Below are 25338 nucleotides of genomic sequence, written 5' to 3' on the forward strand. Positions count from 1 at the left end.
GATGATGACAATGTGACACTAATGGCACTGATGTCACTGTGGCACTGTGACACTGATTGCACTGATGACACTGAGGCACGATGACACTGTGGCAGGGTCACACTGATGGCAATGAGGCACAGTAACACCGATGGCACTAATGACACTGAAGGCACTGTGACACTGGTGGGCACTGGGCACTGTTTGGGTACTGTAACAAACTGTAACAGATAACTTACGATCTTACAGAATGTTTCTGTGTGAGGGAAGGAAAGCTGTCAATGAGAGATGATCTCATATGTTTACATTTCATCTCTCATTGGACACGTGATCATGTCTTAAATTGCCACTGTGATTGCCCATTTACCACGATCTGTGATTGGCTGTGTCCAAAGGACACAGCCATGACTGTTCCCCCTGATGCATGCCCTCCCAGGCGTGCGGGGAGCGTGTTCATGAAAAGCTGTAAATGGGCATGGTCCCGGTAATTGAGGCCTGTGCTGTAGCCCTCTTTCGGCTATAGCGCGGGCATCAAGTGGTTAATGTCTTCAGACCACATGCTAATCAATTGCAGCAGGTTAAAACAGAACATGTGTTCTGATTTAACAGGGCCCTCCTGTACCTTTTGTATTGAACTGTACTGTTATTGTGTTGTCCCCCCCCCCCCCCAAACATTGTAAAGCGCTGCGTAAACTGTTGGCTCTATATAAATCCTGTATAATAATAATAAATGTGTTAAAAGACAAAAATGATGAAAGAACTGGGGGATAAAACATATTGATAGTGACTTATATAATCTGGAAGAAAGAAGGGAAAGGGGAGACACAATTGAAATCAAGAACACGGGGACATGACCTCAAACTAACTGGAGGAAAGTTCAACACTAATTTTAAAAAGTATTATTTTACTGAAAGAGTAGTTGATGTCTGGAGTAAACCACCAGCAGCAGTAGTGAGCCAGTCAACAGTAATTGGCTTCAGACATGCTTGGGACAAACATAGATTTATACAAAGACACCAAAAAAAACCTAATGAAAAAAAAAATACAAAATATGTATAAGAAAAAATAAATAAATACAGGCAGACTCGATGGACTACTCAATCTTTTTTCTGCCGTCACTTTTTGTTGTTTCTATAATACTTTAATGAACAATATACCAAATGTAATATTTACCTGTACATGTAGATGGTCAGAACATACGGAACTATCCTCCATCAACCCGTGTTCTGTAAATGGTTGCATTGAATCCAGTATATCTTGAATAACAAAATATTGACCTGATAAATTGGAAGAGGATGTAGCTCTCTTTATTAAAGAAACTGGCTTAACATTACCAGTATCACCCTTAGGTATTTTTACTTTTGGTGGTACTTTAGAGAAATCAGGGAGCTTGTAATGAACCTGTCCTTGACCATACTTTATTTCACTAGAAGAAAGTCTTCTTTCTTGGTCTTGTCTAGGATGTTGGACTTCCTTGTCCATATTGTTAGTTGGTAATTCATTCAGTTCTTTGCCTCCCTGATCAAATTCAGATACATTCTCTTTAAGCGATGTTTCATCAGTATCAGAATTCACTTCATTAATAAGAATGTCTTCTTGGTCACCAGTGTTTTCATTTTGACCTATTTTGAAACTTTCCATTCTCAAATCTTCATCATTAAGGACACCATACTGGCTATGCTTAATACAACTTTTTCTGCTAATAATGGTTTCATCGCTGCTCTCTGCAATTGATATTTCTGGTATTGTCTCATAATCAATGAACTCATATGGATTTAGCAGACTGTCCTCATTAAAATGGCGCAGAAGAATATCTGGTATTATTGTAGGAATGGAGACTAAGATATCACTGCTGTGTTCAGTGACTTCTTTGGCCTCACTTGGTTTAGCTATAGTCTCAGACAAACTAAATTCACTGTTACTGTCCAAAGAATAAACAGTTTCATCACTTGTGGTAGCAGATGCTATGCTAATGTTAACAGGCAGGCCTTCTTCCAGGCTTTTGTTCAATTCTTGGGGATAATCAGAAGAAACAACAGAATTGTTTTGTAGATCACGATTTAAGCTTGGAACTAGATAACATTCAAGAATCCCATCAAAAGGCAGATCTTCTTGTTCATCATCAGTGGCAGCGTCATCTTCTGCTGAGTGGCCCCATGACCACTCAAGATGATTGGTTGGCTGCTGGCAGTTATGGTTATCTTTGCTACTTGCAGCAATATCCATGTGAAGGGCGTAAAGAGCATATATAAAATCTGAGTTGAGCCCTAAAAAAAAAAAAACTTCTGATAAATGAATAGACACATTTATATGATAGATTCATGGACAAATGTACACATGCAAAAATGTCATACTTGAGGAAAAAATGTATCTCCACTCTTAAAAAGATCCATCCACCTAAAAATTATTTCTCATTTTTAATTATAGCAGTGAGAAAAGACTTAGGCCAACACCAAGACTTCTGTTTTGTTGTGTTGCCAATGAGGATATTTCTACTCTCTGTTTTATGACCATTGCCACTCAGACAGAAAGTGATAGAAAATCCAAAAAAAATATTACAATTGTCACGGCAACATTAAGTGAAGAAAAGATTTTTCAATGGGTTTACCTGTTTCAGCAACAACTGTATAAAAGGTAAATTCTCCCCACATTGGAGAGATTTCCTCTCACTTCCTGTTGCCTCTGTGGGATGGGATGTGAAGGAAAATGTCTCTATTCTCTAAGAAATGTAATAAAATTAATAAAACTATCAGTTTAAGAAGCTATAGGTATGTGGTTAAGGAATTAAACCCCAAAAATAGGCACCCATAAAAGAGGAGATAATTGAACATAACTTGTGTGGTAAAATAGGCTCTTTATTGGATACACATATAACACTGTAAGCGTGTTTTGCGACTTACACTGGCTACTTCATCAGGAAGGTGCTTTAAAACAGTAAGAATACAAAGCCATGGTATGTATATATTGTAGACAACAAACTGATACAGCAGCTTATCATTAAAAAAGGTGATGTGTATGGCAAAGGAAATTATTATTGCTAAAAGCAAGCCAAATCCTTGTACATTCATGTTGTAAAATGCATTTCATAATTTTGTGTAATGTGTGTGTATATATATATATATATATATATATATATATATATATATGTTAAATATAACACCACTGTATATAATACTGTATAATATGTATAAAAAAATATTTCAATATAATACACAATTTATGATGCATAATAAATAATAAAAATCAAGATATTAGGATGCATATCCTTGTATTTAAAACTTTGAATTTCATTTTTTTTTTTTTTTTTTTAGCAATTAACAAATTGAGCATGATACTTGGTGGTGAACGTTTATAATACCACAATTTACAAGAAAATAAGTAAAACTTTAAAGCAGAGTTGTAAATTGCCATTGGAAGAGTTTATGGCTAAAGTACTCAAGAGGCAAGAAGAGGGATTCAGATAAGTAACATACTCCCAATATTGAAATATAAACATTGTGAGGACTGACCCTTTAAAAATTACTCTTACTATTCCTTTTGCTACCCAACCTACAGTAGCTATGCAGAGAAGCTGTTGTAAGCTGCTTACTGTACCCCTTTTATAATAATACTCTAGTCTAGTGATCCCAATATAACAGCCGTGAAATAGATGGGTAGAAACTACATACCTTTTCACTATAAGTAGCAATTATATTATGAATTACATTGTAATATATTATTAAAATTATTTCAAGGGCTAGTCACATATCCAAATTTAAAAAGCCTTTACATTACTTTATATAACCTAGTAATGAAAGATGACGATAAGTAATGAAATATGAAGATTGCTTGGACAGGTGACATACCAGTAAATTAGGAGCTGCAATGATGTACTTAGTAATGTTTGAGGATCTTAGTTAAAGTACACAGCAATATTTCAGGGATTTCAGTTAAAAGTACAAAGTAATATTTTAGGAATCTCTAATATCTTTGAAGCTACTAACGTGTAAAACAACCTTAAAATAGAAATAACCGGCATTTGTCTCTTACCAATGTAATACTCACTTTCCTATTTTCTGGTGCTTTCACAGTCTCACTAAACCAGTTAATACTTTGCATGATGCCTGTGCTCTTCATTTGACAATGCTTGCATCAGGTTACCTGTGCTGTAATACTGCCTGCACTGTTCATCTCACATGGCTTGCTGGTTCCACTATAGTTTGTAATGATACACCCTGTCATTTAGCTTTCTGTTTCTACTTTGTTATTTTACACATTACCAGGACGCTGTAACCCAGCAACCAGCTTTAGAAAATCCTGCAATCACCAGCAACTAACCATCAGGGGGGCTAGACACACCGTGACAGCTTTGAATTTGGGCATTTTTCAGTTGGTCCAACAAACATGTACAAAGCTCATAAAATGACAAATGTAATCAAAGATCATAAATTACCATCACGTCTTAGGTTTGTAACAAGGCAGACTCTATTTATGCAGATGAGGGATATATTCCTTGTGATTATGCATGGGTTTGTCTGACGTGAGCAGTCGCTGCAATCATATAAATAAATGCAACCCTTTTATAAGGATATTTGGAGAGGACATTTTTATAACTAATGTAAAAATCTATATGAACCAAAAAAAAGTTTGGATTTTAAGAGGTTAGAAAGAACAAATATTTGTGATCAATGTAGTCACATTAAAACAGTAGTAAAGTCTCATTTTAAACTTATACCTACAGGTAAGCTTACAATAAGTCTTACCTGTAGTTACAATGAATATCTCCTAACCGTGCAAAAGGGGCTGGCTGATTTTTTTTTTGTGACTTTACTATTACTTTAATTCACCCAATGTCTAACAAAGAACCCTATAATAATCCATTTGTGTTATGAACAATGTGCACTGTAACATAGAAAAAAGGAAAATTAAGACAATAAGAAATAAACATTCCATGAGAAACAGTAATTACTGAAAGAAGTGGTGAGGCTTACCCTTAAGCAATGCAACACAAGGGTTTATTTACCAGCATGCAGGCCAATGTTCACATACTCTCATGTTAACTACCACCTGTGGAAAGACAAGAGAACAGAAGGAGCATCAAATCACATATGCTGCTTTATTCAGTCCATTGTTCTATTCAATCTGCTACAAACATCGAGCAAAGCAAAACAAATAGGATAAAAAACATCCCCTACCTTTTCTGGTCATTGCTAAGAGCAATGGAGCGCAATGTGCAGTAATTCATAGCAACCAATCAGACTTCAATTACTAAACATATAAGTGAGGTGGAAATTATTTTGTTCAGGCAGCATTCAAGCTGTCATGAAAACAATAGGGGTTCTTTCACACTGGCGGGATCCGATCTGCCTGCTCAGTAGGGGATATCTCTGGTGACCCCCCACTGAGCAGGTACGTGTCCCCTCCGCTTATGCAGAGCAGACACAAACACAGCCCGCTTTCCTCTATGGGCGAACGGATGTAAACGGACTGCCTGTCCGTTTACATCCAACTGTCATCCAATCCCATCGGACAGACAGCTGGGATCCCCCATCTGTCTGTTTTTAGCGGATCAGATGTCAGCGGATGTAAATGGCCACATGTCAGTTTACATCTGCCACTCCATAGAGGGCACTAGATGGTCCCATCGGGTCCGCTAAAAAACTAACAGGTGAACCTGATTGGTCCACTCGTGTGAAAGAGAGATGAAGAATCTACTGTATAAAATAGGTGGCTATAAGAGGGGTTTAGCACTATGGACATTCAGGTTTCAATGTCTCCCCTTCCCAATACATTTCAGGACCTGAACCATAGCTAAGTTTTACCCTGTTTTACAATGCCTTTTGTATGTTGTAGTGCCCAAAAAAGTAGTTCTGTTGATGTATGGTAACTTGGACTCACTTACATATTACCCGCAAACCAAAATGTTCCTTAAACTAACTTTATTTTAAAGTCACCTGTAGAATCAATGTTCCAAGTAGGATTGTATGCTGTGCATGGTAGCCAGTAAGCTTCTAACTTCAGCTTTTTCAATTAAGCGTTGACAAAAAAAATGGAAGCGGATTGGTTTTTATGCAGAGCTGCATCAGATTTTGCACGCTCCAGTTTTAGTAATTCAACCCCAGTGTGTTCAATGTTAACATTGCCATCCTTCTGATCACTACAGCACCCATATTGCTGACCCTAGGTAACTTGTACCACATGGTGTGCATTTGGGACTTCTCGTTTTCTTTATTCTCATTTTGGCAACATCTAAAGGCACACAAATTTTTTCCAGTATAATATTGTCCCCTTTGCCTTATCTATACCTAAAAAAGCTGTCATTTCATGCAGACTATACGTTTCTATTTCTATTTTACTATTGGATATTTTTTATTTTATTTTTTACTATTGGATATTTTAAAACAAATGACAGCACTGCAATTTTCTAAGAATATTTCTATTCTTTTATTTAAAATATTTTCAATTTCTGTACATGTCTGTGCAGCTCTGTCCTAATAGATATGGAAGATCCCTTTAAAACTTGTCAAGAAATATATATATACATACACACACACATACTGTATACATTTAATTGTGCTTACATGTGTTTGTTTTTATGTGTTACCTATGCAGCTTAGCTATAGGGGTTAACAGAAAACAATTTGCCTCACAGCATAGTAGAAAAAAATAGTATAGTCCAAATGTAGAAAATATAACAAAATTTAATTTTTTATGGACTAACAATGTAATATATATATATATATATATATATATATATATATGTATATGAATATATACCACATTTTAAACATTTGCACCACCAGCTTCTTAACCTTTACGCAGAACTGGCCTCTTTCTTGCGGGATATTATATCTGAAAAAATATTGAATGGTTTAAAGTCAACTTTATTTTTTTAAAGTTTATGCTTTTAATATCACTATATTATGAGTATAAGTATGTTACAAGATGCTTATTGAATTTTCTTTGCCTGGCCTATCTTCCTGTTCAAATACAATCCTGCCCTTTATGTTCAGTCATAAGTTCTGATGAAGTTCTGATGAAGGAACACAGGTGGTATCTACCTTCTGTTTTTATTAGCAATGTTATGGGTGGTCCTATGGGGGTCAGAGGAGTTAAATCACGGTATGCTAACATGAAGACGGGAAAATGACGGTATGTCTCTGATAACAGTTTTCAGTAGCGCATAAATGTGTGTATGTATGACAGGCTCTTAGCAATAAAATAATATATATTTAATAAAAAAAGAAAACTTAAAAAAGCAAAGGCTCTGTCTGAGTAGAATGTTACCTATGATGTATCTAAAACACTTTTTTCACTCTATATCAGTAGCGGCCTATCTATTAGGGGAAGCGGGTGCTGGGACCACACTACCTGTCTTCTGTCCAGCCGAAAAGAGAAGCAACAGCCTCGGGAGCAACAGCCTCTTCCAGGAGCTCTACCCTGGATTCAGCAGTTGAATCTCATCTATTCATATTTATGAGAAGCAGGTATATACTGTATATATATAAGCATTGGTTGCATACCTACAGCTGGAGGGTATGTATTCTTCAAGACTTCCCTGTTGTCCTATTCACATACACTTACGCTAATTGGTGAGGTTTATAAAGCACAGCATAGCTGTTTTATATAAAGGGGACAATTTAAATATCTAAAGTGAGGCATGTAGGGTGTGCTAACAAAGAGCCACAGGCACTGAGACAATCTTCAAGATAAAATCTATTACATAGTGAACATTGTATGGGCTAGGTTTACAATTCTGGGGAAAATTTTAATATGCATTGCAGAGTGAATAATTTGATTCCAGTTTTCACTTGTCTAGTGCACTTTATAATATGGGAAAAGCCTGCAGTGTGCTGGCGTACCAAATAGAAAACTAGAGCATGAAAGTTCCCCTAGCACCAACCTCTACATTATTATTCTCTGAGAAAAGCAATAGGGTTGATTTCCTAAAGGAATAGAGGCCCTCCACTTTGCAAAGTGATTGTTAGTAAAAAGCAACAGGGGAGATTTACTAAAACTGGTGCACCCAGAATCTGGTGTAGCTGTACATAATAACCAATCAGCTTTCAGGTTTTATTGTCAAAGCTTAAGGCCCCTTTCCCACGGGACGGATCAGTAATGATCCACCCCGTGATGATCCGCTTGCTCAACGGGGATCGCTCCGTTGTCCCCGCTGAGCCGGCGGCGGACAGGGCGGTCTCTGCACACTGTGCAGGGACCGTCCTGTCAACTCTCCGCTCTCCTCTATGGGGGATCGGATGAGCACAGACCGTCTGTCCGTGTTCATCCGATCCGCTCTGCAGACGGATAGAAAAATAGGATTTTCCTCCGTCTGCAGAATCGGACAATAGCGGAGGCGGATGATAGCGGGTGTCTGCGGATGTTCATCTGCAGACACCCGCTATCCCATAGGAATGCCTGTATGTCCGTATTTCATCTGCAAACAGATGGATGAAATACGGACATACTGAACAAGCTGAAGTTAGAAGCTGATTGGTTACAATACACAGCTGCACCAGATTGTGTATGCTCCAGTTTTAGTAAATGCCTCAAATGTGTTCATTTATTTTCATCATGTGCTGGCAAAAATGCATTTTTTCACATGTTTCGATATTCAAACTGAATTTTGCAAAATAAGCTCCATTTTGAATATTCAAATGTGTGGAAGTTGTATCCTGGAGTTTAATTTTTAAAGTTGATTTACATGTGTGGCTTTCATTGCTGCCCTTCTGAAAAGTGATCTGCGGTGGATCCCTTATTAGAGGAATTTGATAGGTGCCTCGTAGATGATATGTCACCTTCTTAACGCCTGTGTTAGCTATTGAAATTCTGCCACAATGTGCACATTACACACGGCTGCAGACCAGTCCCATTCACCTGAATAGGTTGCATTGGACAGCATTACTGCCTGCTGAACCAACCTGCAGTGTAAATTTTAGTGTGCTGCATCCAGACCATGACAACGTGGTTGATTTACTAAAATTGGAGCACATAGAATCTGGTGCAGCTGTGCATGGAAGCCAATCAGCTTCTACCTTCCGCTAGCTCAATTATAGTGGAGTTCCGCCCGCCCCTTTGAAAATTAAAACTCAGCAACTACACACACTACACACACTTTATACATGTGTAGTAATCATTTAGTTATAGTATTCTATGTACTACTCACTATTGGTACATTAGATCTCTAGTGCCCACCCTGCAGGCCTTTGTGTGGCCCTCAGGGTCCCTGCAGACACTAATCTGTGTTTCCTTATAGCAGTGAACTTCAGCAGTCTTGAGTAATAGGTCTCCAGTTTATGGCTTTCTCTTGAAGCATGTCCCCAGTCTCCAACAACTTCTGTAGCATGTTCCCAGTCTCTGACAGTCTCCTATAGCATCTTCCCAGTCTCTGACAGTCTCCTGCAACGTGTCTACAGTCTCTGACCATATCTTGTATTCTGTCCATAGTCCCCAACCATCACCTGTATTATTTCCACAGTCTCTGACCATCTGCTGTATTATGTCTGCAGTCTCTGACCATCTCTTGTACAACATCAGCAGCCTCCGACTATTCCTTTTATCATGTCTGCAGTCCCTGACTATCTCTTGCATCATGTCTGCAGTCCCTGACTATCTCTTGCATCATGTCCATAGTCTCTGACTATCTCTTGCATCATGCCCATAGTCTCTGACTATCTCTTGTATCATATACGCAGCCTCTATCTCTTGCATTATGTCTGCAGTCTGACCATCTCTTGTATCATGTCTATAGTCTCTGACTATCTCTTGTATCATGTCTGCAGTCTCTATTTCTTGTATCATGTCCGCAATCTCTGACTATTTCTTGTATCATGTCCACAGTCTCTGACTATCTTTTGTATCATATCTGCAGTCTCTATATCTTATATCATGTCTGCAGTGTCTGACTATCCCTTGTATCATGTCTGCAGTCTCTGACTATTATTATTATACGGGATTTATATAGCACCAACAGTTTGCGCAGCGCTTTACAACGTGAAGGGGGGACAGTACAACTATAATACAGAAGGAATAGGAGGGTCCTGCTCATGGAGCTTAACGTCTAAAGGGAGGTGGTGCAAAAGGTAATAGCTGCGGGATGATCTGATGGAGGTGACTCAGGTACAGTTCTTAGGTGGTGGTGGAGTAGGCATCCCTAAATAAGTGTGTTTTCAAGGTCCGCCTAAAGGCAGACAGGGTATGGACTGACCAGACATACTGGGGCAGGGAGTTCCAGAGGATGGGAGAGGCTCTGGAGAAGTCCTGGAGGTGAGCATGGGAGAAAGTAACATAGGAGAGGACCATTTGGGGTGATATCTGCAAATGAGGTTGGTAATGTAGCTGCGGCCAATGTTGTGGTTGGCTATGTATATTGTGGTTTGTGTTTTGAATTTTATATGGTGGAGTAGGGGAAGCCAGTGAAGGGATTGGCAGAAAGGGGCTGCAGTGACGGATCGGTTAGTAAGGTGTATGAGTATAGCAGCATTCATAATAGACTGAAGGGGGGATAGCCTCTGTGAAGGTATGCCAGTGAGAAGAGAGTTGCAGTAGTTAAGGCAGGAAATAAGCAAGGAGTGAATAAGTTGCTTTGTGGTGTCATTAGTCAGAAAGGGTCAAATTCTGGATATGTTGCAGAGGTTAAGGTGGCAAGATTTAGCCAATGTGGTGGCTGAAGGAGAGGTCAGAGTCCAAAATTACACCTAGCACCCTGGCATGTGTGGAGGGACCAATGGTCGTGCCGTTGATCTCAATGGTAAAGTCATGGGGGGGGGGGGGGGATTGGGTAGGAGGAAACATTACAAGCTCAGTTTTAGAAAGATTGAGTTTGAGGCAGTGGTGTGACATCCATACCGATATGTCCCTCACTAAGTTTGTAATACGTGAGGAGATTAAGGGGGTGAGTTGAGGAGTGGAGAAATAGATCTGGGTGTCACCAGCATAGATTTGGTATTGGAAGCCATGGGAGGTTATCAACTGGCCCAGGAAAGAGGTATAGAGAGAGAATAGAAGGGGCCTAAGGATGGCACATTGGGGTACCCCAACAAAAAGAGGAAGAGGAGCGGAGGAGATGGTGTTGTATGTGACACTGAAAGTGTGCTGAGATAGGTAGGAGGAGAACCAGGAAAGAGCAGAGTCATGGAGGCCAAAGGCGTGGAGTTTGTTGATGAGGAGTGTATGGTCAACTGTGTCAAACGCAGCAGAAAGGTCAAAGAGTATAAGTATGGAGTACTGGCTGCTGGCTTTAGCCGTTAGACTATCTCTTATGTCTGCAGTCTCTGTCCATCTCTTGTATCATGTCTGCAGTCTCTGGCTATCTCTTGCATCATGTCTGCAGTCTCTGACCATCTCTTGTATCATGCCTGCAGTCTCTGACCATCTCTTGTATCATGCCTGCAGTCTCTGACCATCTCTTGTATCATGTCTGCAGTCTCTGACCATCTCTTGTATCATGTCTGCAGTCTCTGACCATCTCATGTATCATGTCTGAATGCAGTCTCTGACCATCTCTTGTATCATGTCTGCAGTCAGTCTCTGGCATTTTTTCAATAGTGCCATACAGTATTTTTGTAGTGTTATCTCTGGGATTAAACACTGTGTCCCATATTGCTTCAATATAATATTTTGTGTTGTATATGTATGTATTTCATGTGAATTATTAATTTTGTAAACATTTCAGTCAGCGATGTCAGCCATTGGCTGAGATCACTGATCGGGAGCCGAGTGACAGACCCTGTTTGGTCATACCTCATTAACAGAAGCTGGACTGGCTGCAGTACCCACGGGCCAAATGTTGCCCGCTTTGTATTGAACGGTCCGATGCCCCCGACATTCAGCACGTGTGTACTAGACTTTAACTATACCGTGCTGCATGTCTGCTGTCTCGGACACTAAGGCCCCTTTCACACGTGACTTGTGTGACTTGGGCCTGCAAAGTCGCATGACAAATCATACCCCATGATTTCCAATGAGTAAACTACTTTGGTCCAACTTTGATGCGACTTGTAGCCCATAGACCTGAAGATTACACAGGCATTACTTCTAGTAGTGTTGAAACTACTTTCAGGAGGTACACGTGTTTCATGTGGAGCCAGGGGCCCCTTGGTGAGGAGAATGGCAGCACTTGTGCCCCCCATATGAAGAAAAGTGACCAGCATTGAATTGGATGTTGTCATGGAAATAAGTGGTGGGATAGACAGTCAGCAATATAAACCTGGCAGGGCTTCTAATCCCTCTCCACTCTATCCAGCACTAAACTATGAGTTTATCCCTTAGTTACACTATACGAATATATAAGACCCTCGGTGAAGTCCTGGCCTCTCCCTCAGCACACCGTCATGTATTGGCAGCTTCCCTCACACACAGCGCTCCGTCAAAACTCCTCGTCCTACCAAGTTCCAACAGAACACAAGAGCTGACAGCCTGAATCAGCAAACAGAGACGTTCATTGAACTTCAGGCGACCAATCACAAATCACCACACGCTTTATCTGCCTCTGTGATTGGTCTGTCCAAATGTCGCGCCCCATTCTATACCTCAGGATCGCTCTGGATGGGGCGGTAGTTAGAGTTTCAAATGGGCCGGGGGCGTGGCTTGCTGGGGGTGGGCGTGTTGTGGGGACGAAGGGGGGGAGGAGGGAAAGAGAGGGGAGCGGAGGGCACAGACACATAGGAAGGAGTTACCGGACCGAGGTAAGTGGCCGCTGAGACTCGTATAAACATTGGAAGGCAGGGGGTTCTTGCTGTTGTTTCATGGCCGGGGGGTCTCTGCTAAGCTGTGGTGGTCAGCAGGCCGTGTAACCCCTTGTATGCTGCATGGTGGCATAATAACAAAGCAGCAGACATGTGTGACCGGCTCTATGGGGACGGGGGTGGCTTTGTGCTGTGAGGAGCCGCGATTACTAAGGGAATGTTCCTCACAGATCTCCCTCTTCTATCTCCTGTACAGGGATTACAATGACAGCAAGTTGGGGTAAAGCTAAAAGTTGTTGTTGTTGTTTTGAATAGAATAGAAGAGGTGAAAATACCTGACTTATTATTATAATATATATATATTTTTTTTTTTTTTGTGTCCCGCGGAGAATTATCTTCACTTCCTGTCCAGGGGACATAATAGGAAGTGAGAGGAAATCTCTACAGGGTAGTCACCCTGTTAGCTATCACTAGAACAAATGTCACTTCCCCCCCAGTCTCCTGTTCTCCTGATGATAACTACAAGGCTCCAAGTACCTCCAACCTGCAAGGTTTTTTTGTACTTTTGCATTTAGGGCAACCAAATCATTTCAATGGGCTGCCCTAGGCATGAGAAACGGGCAAAAAATGGTGCATCTGCGGCCAGCTATGCCCGGAAGTGGGTGCCAATACCTGTATTATACAGGTATCTGAAAGGTGCCAATCCTGGCACTGGAGGGGGGGGAGGAATCCGCAGAGTGGACGTTCCACTTTAGGGTGGAGCTCCGCTTTAATGACACCCCAAAACCGATCACAAAATGCAGTGCGATTGCAAGAATCGGATCCGATTCTGGTGCGGCAAAAAGAAAAAGATGCCTGAAACTTTTGTATGTTGTGAATTGAGCCCATACAAAAGGAATGGGCTTCAAATCGCACTGCAGAGGGTCACATGTGATTTGAATAGGAATTGCAGTTCCTGTCCGAATTGAATGCGGTTTTCCGCATATGTGAACCCAGCCTAAGGGCTTGTTTACACCATGCATGCATGAAAATTAGTGGCAAAAGCGTGCAGAGACATGCGTTTACATCAAGTTAACATCAGCCTTCACGCGCGTCAGTTATGTGTCCTGATTACAGCGTTGATGTCACGTCAGTTTTTTTTTTCCGCAAAGAAAACTGCATACACATTCCAGATTCCTGCACAGAAAAAAATTGGCACGGGATACCAATGGTGTGGTGTGAAAAGGGCTGACAGAGGACAATTGTTTGTTTTTTATGTGCCCGTGCAGAAAACACGACATCTCTGCGGAATGTGTGAACAAGGCCTAAGTCCATGTTTAGGGCTCCTTCACATGGCTGAATAGACTCCTCCTCCAATCTGAGCCGCTGTGTGCAGGCAGCCCATAGAAGTGGATGCAGACGCAGCAGGTGCATGGACATAATCGCATGTCAAAATTTGACATGTGGGCAGAAGTAGGTGCACAGATGCAAACATAGACCCTGCATACAGATCAGAGTACCCGCTCCTGCCTGCAGCTCTGTTTTTGCATGCAGCTGTGTCAGTGCAGTTACTGCATCTGCATTCACCTTTTGTGGGCTGGCTGCACACAGCTCCGAAGTGCGTTGACACGCAGTAGACAGCAGCAGATTGGAGGATGGGTTTAACTGCTCTTTTATTCTAAGCTCTGCATTTTTCTTGTGATAAAACAGCAATCTCCAGCACAGAGACCCCATGTATCACAAAGGGCTTGTTTACACTTGGTGCCATGGGTGCGATGCTTTGCCAGGTTATGCGCGCCCAAAAAAATGGTTAAAGTGACGCTAATCTCCCTAAAACAAATATCCCAACTCTTGCACAGTATTATAAAACGCATGCCTTGACTGCACTTTACAAATCTTTTTTTTTTTTTTTACCCCGTCTCGCCCACACTACCACTGAAAGACAGCTACAGTGTGGCTCCCCAGCTCTGGGAGGGCGTCCATGGATGTCCTCCCAGAACGCGCTCTGTGACTTCTGTGTTTGGACACAGCTGATCACAGAATGCGGTAAAGGGCCAATCACAGCAGCCTTTTAACATGTGATCAGGTGTGTCCAATCACAGCATGTACACAGACTTGCTGGTGTTCTGTCGAGAAACGCCCCCCCCCCCCCATCGGATAGTGCCTGGGCTGAAGGGCGCATGCGCAGTACATAACAGCTGATTGTACCCCACACTCCCACGGCGAGGTTATGTCCATGATGGGCGGAGTTCTACATGTTGTGGGCGGAATTAGATGGCCAGTGCAGTAAAAAAAATATAACTGCTGCACTGGCCATCTAATTCCACCCCAAAGTGCCTATAAATCCGCCCACAAGAAATGTAAAAATGTGCCCATAACGTTTTTTTTTTTTTTGCTGCACTAGCCACTAATTCCGCCCACAATCTGCCCACAACATGTATAAATACGCCCATCATGGACATGAACTCACCCCGGCAGCGTGGGGCACAATCTGACAAAAATAAAAACTCTGTTAGTTATTGTGCGCCGTCTCTCCGTCACAACAGCTGATGTTAAAATCAGCTGTTGTGCTGTTATGTACTGCGCATGCGCCCTTCAGCCCGGCACTATCCGATGGGGGGGGGGGGGGGGGCAATTTCTCGACAGAACACTGGTTATCAGCAGTCCTTTCCTCACACAGTAAACCAATCAGCTTCCAGGTTTTATTGTCAAAGCTTCATTGAACAAGCTGAAGTTGGCTTTCCACTGCTTCAGACAAATGCTTTAATTTGTAATATATGATGCACATTTGGCGGCTCTGCCCTTGTCTTTTCCTTTTGGTCCATAGTGTTCTGCTCCTTTCAAACCTATTTAAAATGGTGTTAAAGCGGAGCTCCACCCATTTGGATTTTTTTGGGGGGGGGGAGGAATGGGTACCTAGTTTTGACAGGTACCCAGCTCCCACAGCAACTTGAGTGGATGTGCTCCTCTCCCCCTCTTCATCTTCTGGGACACATCACAGTTCCTAGAAGATGCTGGGCGGTATAGCTGCACTGCCCCACTGATTTCAATGGGTAGGAGCGGTTAATACACTGCTCCAAAGATGCTGCTAGTGTGAGGGCTTTCACACTGGGGTGAAAGGAGATGTTTTTTTTCAGGCGCTAAACAGGTGCTATTTTTAGCGCTGCAGCGCCTGAAAAATGCCCCAGTGTGAAAGGGGCCGAAGTACACTAATCTTACAGATTACATTACTGTGTTTAAATTATTTCACATCCTTTTTTGACCCTAGCGCTTTGTCCAATACCCTGCATGCAGTTGTATATATATATATATGTATATATATATATATATATATATATATATATGTATATATATATATATATATATATATATATATATATATATATATATATATATATATATATATATATATATATATATATTACACTGTTCTTTCTGCCTGGAAACTGGAGATTGTTCATAGCAGCCAAAAAGTATCCAAAGTGTTTTTAGACCAGCTAGAAAACAGCGATACTAAATTAGAACACTTGCAGAATTGAGCGATAGTGAATCTTGGGTGAAATTTTATTTTATTATTATTATATTTATGATTTTGTGTTTCAAATTTCATTATACCTGGGATATCTACTAGACTCTTGTTTGGACAGATTTAAGTGTTTTTGCTAATAATTACAGGCCTACAATGTAAAACGCAAAATTTCTATGCAAAATAATTTTACCGCTTTGAGACGCAAAAATCTGACATAATCATACCGCCAGGGAGGCTAAAAGTCAGCAGCTACACTTTTTGGAATGGCATCACACAAGCATCCCGCTATTTACTGCAATTTCAAATCATGGGCAGAATTGCGGCAATTCCACCCTTGATTCTGATTGCTCAGGTGTGAACGGAGCCTTAACTATACAGTCTCATTGTGCAATCGCTATATAGTATCACTATGTAGTGCAAAGACTTGCCAGATTTGCTACAAACTGAAGATTTGTATCCATATTGCATAGTGTTGGAGATTGTATAGTGTACAGCCAGTTTGGTGCCTGTGGGTCCTCCCTGACTCTAGCAGACAACCCCAGGCCAATCGATCTCTGACTGGATAGATGCTCAGCTGGTCCCTCCTCCTTGGATATAGTATACACCTAAGCTGAGTGTGTAGGTACTTTATTGTCGCATTTGACAGCAATACTATGCATATCATCCAAGGTTTGTAAGCATCTTCCAGGAAATCGAATAGATGATCTGTTTAAAGCGGTTGTATACCCTCAGGAAAAAAAAATGCTGTAAGGCAAAGGCATAATGAGCTAGAATGCACCGCATACTAGCTCATTATGAAATACTTGCTTACTTTAGAACGAGGTCCACGTAACGCAGGCTGGTCCACGCCGAGGGAGCTGACATTTTGTCCTTGGCGTGTCTTCTGGGTTCGCTGCTCCGGTGCTGTGAGTGGCTGGAACTGCGATGCCGTCCTTTGCGCATGCCAGTTTTCTTCCCAGCAAGGTTTGGCAGCGTCTGCTGGGCCTTCACAGCGCATGCGCCACTGACGTCAGCTGCTGCATGCAAAGTGAATATCTCCTAAACCGTACAGGTTTAGGAGATATTATTTTTTACCTACAGGTAGGTAGGCATTATTATAGGCTTACATGTAGGTAAAAATTGAAAAAGTGGGTATACAACCACCTTAAGGCATAGGGATAGGGTCTTGTGAAAGCTCGCCTTCCACACACTTTGATGCTTGCCTTCACTGTGCTCCCTCTCCTCTCTATTTGTCTGTTGGAACCCTGACTCTAATCTCTATGTAAACTGTCTGTCATTGTTTACAGAGGGCTAATAACCTCCCCTTCCCCATGTGACAGTGTTAAAGCTTGGCTGAAGGCTGTCAAGGTCAAGCATTGCATCTTTGGTCAAATAATAGAAAAGGTGTTGAGGAGAAGGTCGCCTTCTTCCCAGTACTCAGAAGTGATGACTATTTCCGTGGGTTCCATTCAATAAACAGATAGGTGAGGGGGAGCATGGCGAAGATATAAATGGATGGTCTATCAAGAGAAACCGTCTGTTATGAAATGATTTATCCGCTTCCTGAGGTCCTGTCCCCAACACTGGGAAGTGAACTTAGTATTTGGTTATCCTCTGCTCTAGCCTTTTGGTGGCTTGCACAGTAGCATTGGCACACATGTTATCTGTCAGAAGATAATGAGCCAACCAGTAGCTGTGCCTTAATAAACTCCAAGCTTTGATAGTGAGTACATGTCCCATACTGTGGCTGTTCTAGGATTATTATATGTATCTAACATGTCTCCAGACTCCTTTTACTCTACATTTACTTTTGGACTTTGATTCATTTCAGACTAGCCAATGAAAATATTGCATTAAAGCTGCGATCACACTATAGCGTTTTGTTAAAAAAAAAAAAAAAAAGTGTAAAGCTCTGCTTAAAAAGTTACTTTGCTGTGTGTATGGTAACCCATTGAAATGAATGGGTTGCCCTTTACATGTAGTGAGTAAATGCACATATGCACGATGCCTGGTGTCATAATGTGAATGAGGCCTAGTGGGAAGTCAGTAGCTCAAAGGGAAAACATTCTTTTCCTATACAAATCTGTAATGACCAATCTCTGTCCCTGTCCCTGTAAGTGTTAAACGATTTACCTCAACCCCCCAACTATGTCTGCAGGACAGTTGTTTTGAAAAACAGACTTCTTGTCGGGGTCAGCTGGTGAAAATAAAAGAGCCTAAAATGAATGCAGACATCACATCTAAGAATTGGAAGTCTGCAATATAATTTGCTTTATTTTATTACAGGTACTTAAAGTGGAGTTTTCCTTTAAAAAAAAAAAAAAAAGAAAAAAAAAAGTCAGCAGCTACAAATGCTGCAGCTGCTGACTTTTAATAATCGGACACTTGCCTGTCCCAGGGTCCAGCGATGTGGGGGAACGAAGCCCCAATTGCCCCCCCCCTCCTCTCGGTGGCACCGGCATTGCAACTGTGGCTTCACAGCCGGACACCCACTGCGCATGCGCGAGCGACGCAGCGCACCCTGATTGGCCACGCAGTCACCTGGGACCTGTCACGTGTCCCAGATGACTGATAGGAGGGAGGGGCAGAGCTGAGCCCTTCCTGCACCGAGGGGAAGTGATGTCACCAGCCCAGGCACTGAAGGAGGCAGACTACAAGGGACCCCCTAGCAACAGGCATTTAAAGTTGAGTTTAAAAAAAAAAATCCCAATTTTTTATTTATTTTTTAACACAGCACTTAACACATATATTGTACTTTCAGATCAGTCCCAAACTCACATGCATACATACACATACTAGGACCAATTTAGACAGATGCTGATTAACCTACCAGTGTGTCTTTGCAGTGTGGGAGGAAACCGAAGTACCTTGAGGAAACCCACACAGACATAGGGAGAACATGCAAACTTTTGTGTTTAAGGCCCCTTTCACACTTGTGCGACTTGGGAAAAACAGACAGACTTGGGAGGGGGGGGGGGGGGGGGGGAGCGGCACACCCTAAGAATGCATAACATTAGATGATGCAGCTATAAGGCTATGTTTCCACTATTGCGTTGCCAAAGTCGCATGATTTTGCCGCGGCGTGAAGCAATGCCCGTGCAAGTAGCATCAAAGTGGGACCAAATTAGTGCAGGGACTACTTTGAAGTCGCTGCATCTTGAAGTCACACAGATATAAATGGTACTCATTGGAAATCATGGGGTACGACTTGTCAATCGACTTTTCAGTCTCATGACAAGGAAAATATTACAATACACACATACTAAAATTACATTTAAATCCTGCAAGGCTATTTAAAACACCTGAACATATTCAGCAAATAAGCAAAAAAAAATGGGATTTGGTCACACTATATGACCACATAGTGCTTAAGCCCACTACTGCGTCAAAGTTATCAGTGGTTCCTTCACTATTCATAGAATGAAAGATCCTGCTTCTCAACCATGGGAGAAATGCACTCCTCTGTGAGAACTAAAGGATTCATCCTATAACATGGGGAACACTAATAAGAGGTAATGGTGGGGTGCTCCAGCCCAAGGGATCTGGTCAGGACCCCTACAATAAACAAACATAGAATTGGGGGGCACACCCTAAGAATGCATAACATTAGATGGTGCAGCTATGAGACCGACAGACCGAGGAAAAGATTACAGTGCACACATACTAAAATGACATCTTGGGACTGCAAAGTCGCATGACAAGTCATACCCCATCATTTCCAATGAGTACCATTCCTATCTGTGCAACTAAAAAGTAGTCCCTGTACTACTTTGGTCCGACTTTGATGCGATTAGACCTCAAGATTACACAGGCATTGCTTAAAGTCACATTAAAATTGTGCTAAAATCGCTGCAAAATCCTGCAACTTTCAGGTCGCACAAGTGTGAAAGGCACCTTAGTACCATTTTAAATGCTATGGACACATCATTTAGTAAAAATATGGTGAAGAAAACCCTGCAAGGTAAAGTCATAATGCATACTAGCACATTATGAAAAACTTACCTTGAAAAACAGCCATCCAGCAGTGTGCAGACGCAATGATGTCACTCCCGTACATGCTTGTTGGAGTCACTGTTTGTGGCACAGATATGCCATTCCTTCAGAGCACATGCGTTGGTGACGTCACCGGCTCCTGCTCCCCAGAATATTTCTTAAATGGTGCATGTTTATTCATTTTACCTACAGGTAAGCTTACCTGTAGGTTATACAAACTCAGAGTTTACTACCACTTTAATTCGAATCACTTTGTCTGCTAGGCAGCCTTTTAATTCTTTTGCTAGTGTTTTGGGAGGACACCTGAACCTTTTTTATGTTTATTGCCCTATTCATCTAGGCAAGTCTAAGGGTTTGCTATATTTACTAGGGAGAAAACAAGCAGTGAAGCGTATTATGCGTTGCCAATGTATAGCTAAAATGTTTTGCTTGTTTCAGTTGAAACAAGTTGAAGCACGCCATTGCCACGCTATTCAGACTTGCATGTTTATTGTGATTATAATGGCTGCAGGAATTACTGCCTTTTGAAGATACTTTTTTTTTTATAATTGTTAGGAAAAGTTTACAGGCGGCAACTGATATGCTTCTTGCTGTTGTCTAGTAATGGGATACTGTTTGCTTTTTTATAGCACAGAAGGAACTTTTAAAGTGTTAAAGCGGAGTTCCACCCACTTTTGAAAGGTGGTCTGAAACAAAAGACTATCCCTCATTTTTCGATATTTTAAATACATTTTTTATTTTTTTTGCTAAGTGTACTTCCGTCCTAGGTCGGCTGTGGCCCAGAACGTCATGTCCTCTTCTGCAGTGAGCCCCCCTCCTCCCCCTGGGACCTGCGTATGTCCCGGAAGACAAGCTGGCCATTCACAAAGTGCAGCGCGACTTGCGCATGCACATTAGGAAACCAGCTGTGAAGCCGCAAAGGCTCCACTGCCAGTTTCCCTTAGTTACAATGTTGGCACCTGCATCAGATCCGGTGTGTGTGTGTGTGCCCCACCGCGGGCTCCCTGGACAGTTAGGCCTCATGCACACAGACTTTTTTACAGCCGCTTTTTTGAGCTTTTTTTGCAGCTTAAAAACGGCTGTCCATGTTAGTCTATGGCTTCATGCCCACCTAGGCGTTTTTGAGCTGCAAATGGCATAGGCGTTTTTAAGCTGTAAAAAAAACCCAGGACCAGTGCGTTCTGTGGCGTGGAGCTAGAGCTGTAAAAACGCGAATCGCGGGAAACGCGCACAAACGCGCATAAACACGCAACATATTTTCTTTGTTTTCTGAGTGCTATAGCCAAGAGATGTGTTTCTTAAAAAACGCTACTTAACGCTAATGCTAAAAAACGCGCAAAAACGCCAATGCAAAACGCGGTAAAAATCACATTTTTAACGACGATTTTTCCAGGCATCGGAGCTAGCTTTGCAGCCAGTTTTTTAAAACGTCTGTGTGCATGAGCACTAAGTGTCCTTATTAAGTCAGCAGCTACAGTGTTTGTAGCTGCTGACTTTTAAAAAGATAAATAAAAATGTTTGTGGCTGGAACTCCGCTAGAAAAAGAGAAACTACCTCTACCTAGCCACGTTTATTGATAGTCCATGTCATCTTCGTTGTTGTGAATTTTCCACCCGGTTGTTTTTTATTTATTTATTTTTTATTGTTACCAGTACTTTTTTGCAGTGGCTCCCATTACCAGTCCGGTCAGAAGGAGCCACTTCAGTATGGATGCCACCCCTTCCCCCACTCCCTCCCAAGGACTATATAGACTCGTTGCTGCTCTGCAGAAGTGGCAAAGGGAGGCTGGGCCTACCCACCAACTGTGATTTACAAAAGTGATACTTTACCCATAACAACTTGATACAAATGAATGTTCTTTGGCAAGGAACATACATTCCACATGAATAAATATGCTACCAGAATTAGTGTGTGTGCTGTAAATTGCTTCCAACCTGTTAATTTGGAGGCTGCCATTTTGCTGAAGCGCAGAGCCCCTGAACAGCAGTAAAGTATAAAGCGAAACGAAACCCATTGATTTAAGTTTCAAAAACTGTTAGCAATCCCGACATTCCAGGAATGTTGGGGCACTTGCACACTAAGGCAGTGGGGGTGGTAGTGGTAAAGCACCGCCATTTTTAGCGGCACCTTGCAGCTGGTAGTGGTGCCCTTTTGACCCCCAAAGGGGTTCAAAGCGCCGCTGCCAAAGCGATTTGCGGTGTATACATCGCTCCTCCACCACCCCAGAGATGCTGCTTGCCGGACCTTTTTTTTTTTTTTTTTTCTCGTCCTGCAAGCGCACCGCTCCAGTGTGACAGCACTTGGGCTTTCACACTGGGTCTGCAGGTGAGGCAGTTTTCAGGTGCTATATTTATCACTAAAGCGCCTGAAAAAAGCCTCCAGTGTGAAAATAGCCTACCTGTCACATTTGCTTGTGCCCTCAGCAAAACTGTCAAACCATCAAATGTCTGGCATCATAACTGATCACACGTGCAGCTTTAGTGCAGTTGCAGATTCCCTTGCTGTAAAGCATAGGAGGGTTTAATGCTGCTTTACTCTGGGTTCACACTAGTACGCTGCGGGAACCAGCGCAATTCCAATGCTGGTTCCCGCATAGCTCCTCTCCTGCAGGCAGGTCACACTGCCTTCTGTGAACCTCTGTGGGTGTTAATAATGACGCCCCCAGTTCAGTTCACAGATCGCAATGCGAACTTGCACAGGACTCAGTTGAGAACGAAGGATGAGCTCCGGCGTGTTCGCACACTCCACGCGCAGAGCCCGTCAGGAGTTCGGCACGGCGCTGCGCTAATCACAGGCAGTGAGACATTTCACAATCTCTGCAGCCGCACATCAGGAAAATGTCTCACTGCTTGTGATTAGTGCAGTAATGACTTCTAGCGGACTCTGAACGCGGAGTGTGCGAACACGCCGGAGCTCATCCTTGGTGAAAACGCCCAATGCGATCTGATTTTTAGTGCAGGAAAAAAACACCCTGCACTATTTTCTGTGCAAGTTCAGCCATACAACTGTATGGCTGAACTGGCATTGCTTAGAGATCGCATGTGATCGGCACCTGCAGTGCAGGCGTGAATCACATGCAATCTCTGAGATTACAGAAGTGTGAACCAGATTGGCCTCTACAAACACAGCCCTGCCTAAAAATGGCTGCCTTCATTTTCTCACTAAAGTTCCACTTTAACATGTCAGTGAACCGTAGAAACACTCTGCTATTTGCTCTGCATGCACAATAATGATGTACGTGTGAGGACTAATGGGACATGGACATCAGGGAGAAACTTAAAACGCACAGATCTGTGTGTTGGGCCTTCATGCTTGCTATCCATTTACTGAGCGTAATATTCTTCAAAAAAATTGCGTTTGAAAAAAACGTTGCGCAAATACTATGTGACATAAAAATTGCAAAACCTACCAATTTATTCTCTAGGGCACTGGGAATTTAAAATTCATGGGGGTCCGGTCAGTGAAATTTTCTTCCAGCAGAGGTCCAAGTGTCCTGTTTGTGCTATGACTTGGATCCACATCACAGCCTCCCGTGCAAGTCACAGAGCCGGAACTCACTTTTTTAAGCTGCACTCCAAATCGCACAACTTTGAGATTGCAATAGTGGAAACGTCGCCTTAATGTAATTTTTCAAAAATATCAAAGCTTTCCATTAATTCTACAGACACTTCCCTGTCCTCATGAATGTTTGTACAATTAGATTGTATAGTGTGTGGCCATCTTTATGCACCTAAAATTACTAGTTGCGCTTTCAGTGCCATTAATTAACGTCACCCCAAACAGAGGTAAACACACATTTTGCCATGTGAAAAAAGTGGCAAGACGCACTTAAAAAAACACGCAATACATAAAACGCCCAAATGTCCCATGAGCCACATGTAGTGCCGCCAATTGAAATCAACGGCCTGCCCTATGTGTCACAGAAAAAAGGCGCCACAATGTGCGCTCTTACTGTTTCGGATGTGAATGGGGCATGAAAGTGAAATTTGGTGTGTGTACACAAGAACAATGAGGCTCCATTCACATTTGACATCTGTGCGTTTCATTTCAGAAATGCGTTGCTCCAAAAATCACAGTTAAAAAACCACACAAAGCTCCGCTCTTAAAAAAAAAAAATGTACAAAGTAACTTTATGGTAGACTTCTGGGGAGAGTGATACCACACTTATGTGTGAGTAGCACTTTTCTCTTCTCCAAGGTTGCATGGAAACATTTCACTCAGTTAAGCTGGATACACACTATACAATTTTCTTTATTTTTTTTATATTTACCAAAATCCTATAATAGGAGGTGAAACCTTAAGGCCCCATTCACACCTGAGCATAGAGTTTTCAGGCAGTGATTTTGCAGCGTTTTTTTGCCACGATTTTTGTGCAGGGCAAAAGGTCACCAATGTAAAAAATAAAAACGCCCAAATTTGCCCGATTCGAGCGACAAAAAGGGTCTAGAACTTGTTTGCTCTTCAAGCGTTCGGCTTCAGGCGACTTGAAGTGGAGATGTGAACCATCTCCATTGAGAATAATAGATTTTTTTTCCCCTCCAGCGTTTTGTAGCTTCAGGCTTCAAGTTACAAAACGCTCAGGTGTGAAACGGGCTTAAGAGTTTCAATTTGCATGCAATCAGGCAGGCCCTTGCACTACATGCTTTTGGTAAATCTAAAGGAAATCAGACAACAAAAGTTGTATAGTGTGTATGGGGTATAAATGTGGTATGTTCAAAGCGTAAATTGGTATCTGTCATGCCTGTTAAAATAAAAAGCCAACGAGACAAACTTTAATGCGTGAATGTGATCACTATGAACATTTTCTAGGACTCGTGACAAACAACTCTGTAATGTGTTCTTTCATGCAGCCACAAACTAATATAATGCAGATCTTTGTAAATATTGTGTTATGCATGTAAATGTCATCATAAAGTCTTACTGCCACACCCTTACCATTGTCATTCTTCTGCTTATGAAATACACATTTCAGTTCCTTAAAGGATCTACGGTAATCAAATCTCTAAATACTGACAATTTTAATATCCCATATTTTATAATAGGGTAGAGTGGCGCTCCTTTCCTATAAATGTTGGCGTTTCTTGGCGCAGTTGCTGCACTATGCTTCTGTGACATGATGTTCCTGGCATTCTCTTCTGTTAAGGCTCATGGTATCTCCCCGCACTTTTGTGGCACAATGTGATGCAGTGTATTCACTAGGGCTGAAACAACTAA

At 41.9% G+C, this 25338-nt stretch overlaps 2 protein-coding genes across 4 annotated transcripts in view; one reads left to right on the forward strand and one right to left on the reverse strand.

Annotated features, from left to right (window-relative positions):
* The window catches only part of AKNAD1 (AKNA domain containing 1), a 159641-nt gene extending 155487 nt beyond the window's left edge, over positions 1-4154 (reverse strand). The window contains exons 1-2 of the mRNA XM_077452713.1: positions 4024-4154; positions 1153-2246 (exon numbers count right to left, since the gene is read on the reverse strand). Of these exons, the coding sequence (XP_077308839.1) occupies positions 1153-2205 (1053 nt within the window). The 5' untranslated portion in view covers positions 2206-2246; positions 4024-4154. The remainder of the gene's footprint in view (positions 1-1152; positions 2247-4023) is intronic.
* Positions 4155-12566: 8412 nt separating this feature from the next.
* Positions 12567-25338, forward strand: part of GPSM2 (G protein signaling modulator 2) — an 89571-nt gene continuing 76799 nt past the window's right edge. For 2 of the 3 annotated variants that reach the window (XM_077452714.1, XM_077452719.1), the window contains exon 1: positions 12567-12644. The gene's annotated coding sequence lies outside the window, so the exon portion shown is untranslated. The remainder of the gene's footprint in view (positions 12645-25338) is intronic. The other variant, XM_077452717.1, reaches the window with a different exon arrangement.

The sequence above is a fragment of the Lithobates pipiens genome, unplaced genomic scaffold, assembly GCF_037356315.1.
Source record: "Lithobates pipiens isolate NorthernLeopardFrog02 unplaced genomic scaffold, aLitPip1_a1.2 Scaffold_23, whole genome shotgun sequence".
NCBI lineage: Eukaryota > Metazoa > Chordata > Amphibia > Anura > Ranidae > Lithobates > Lithobates pipiens.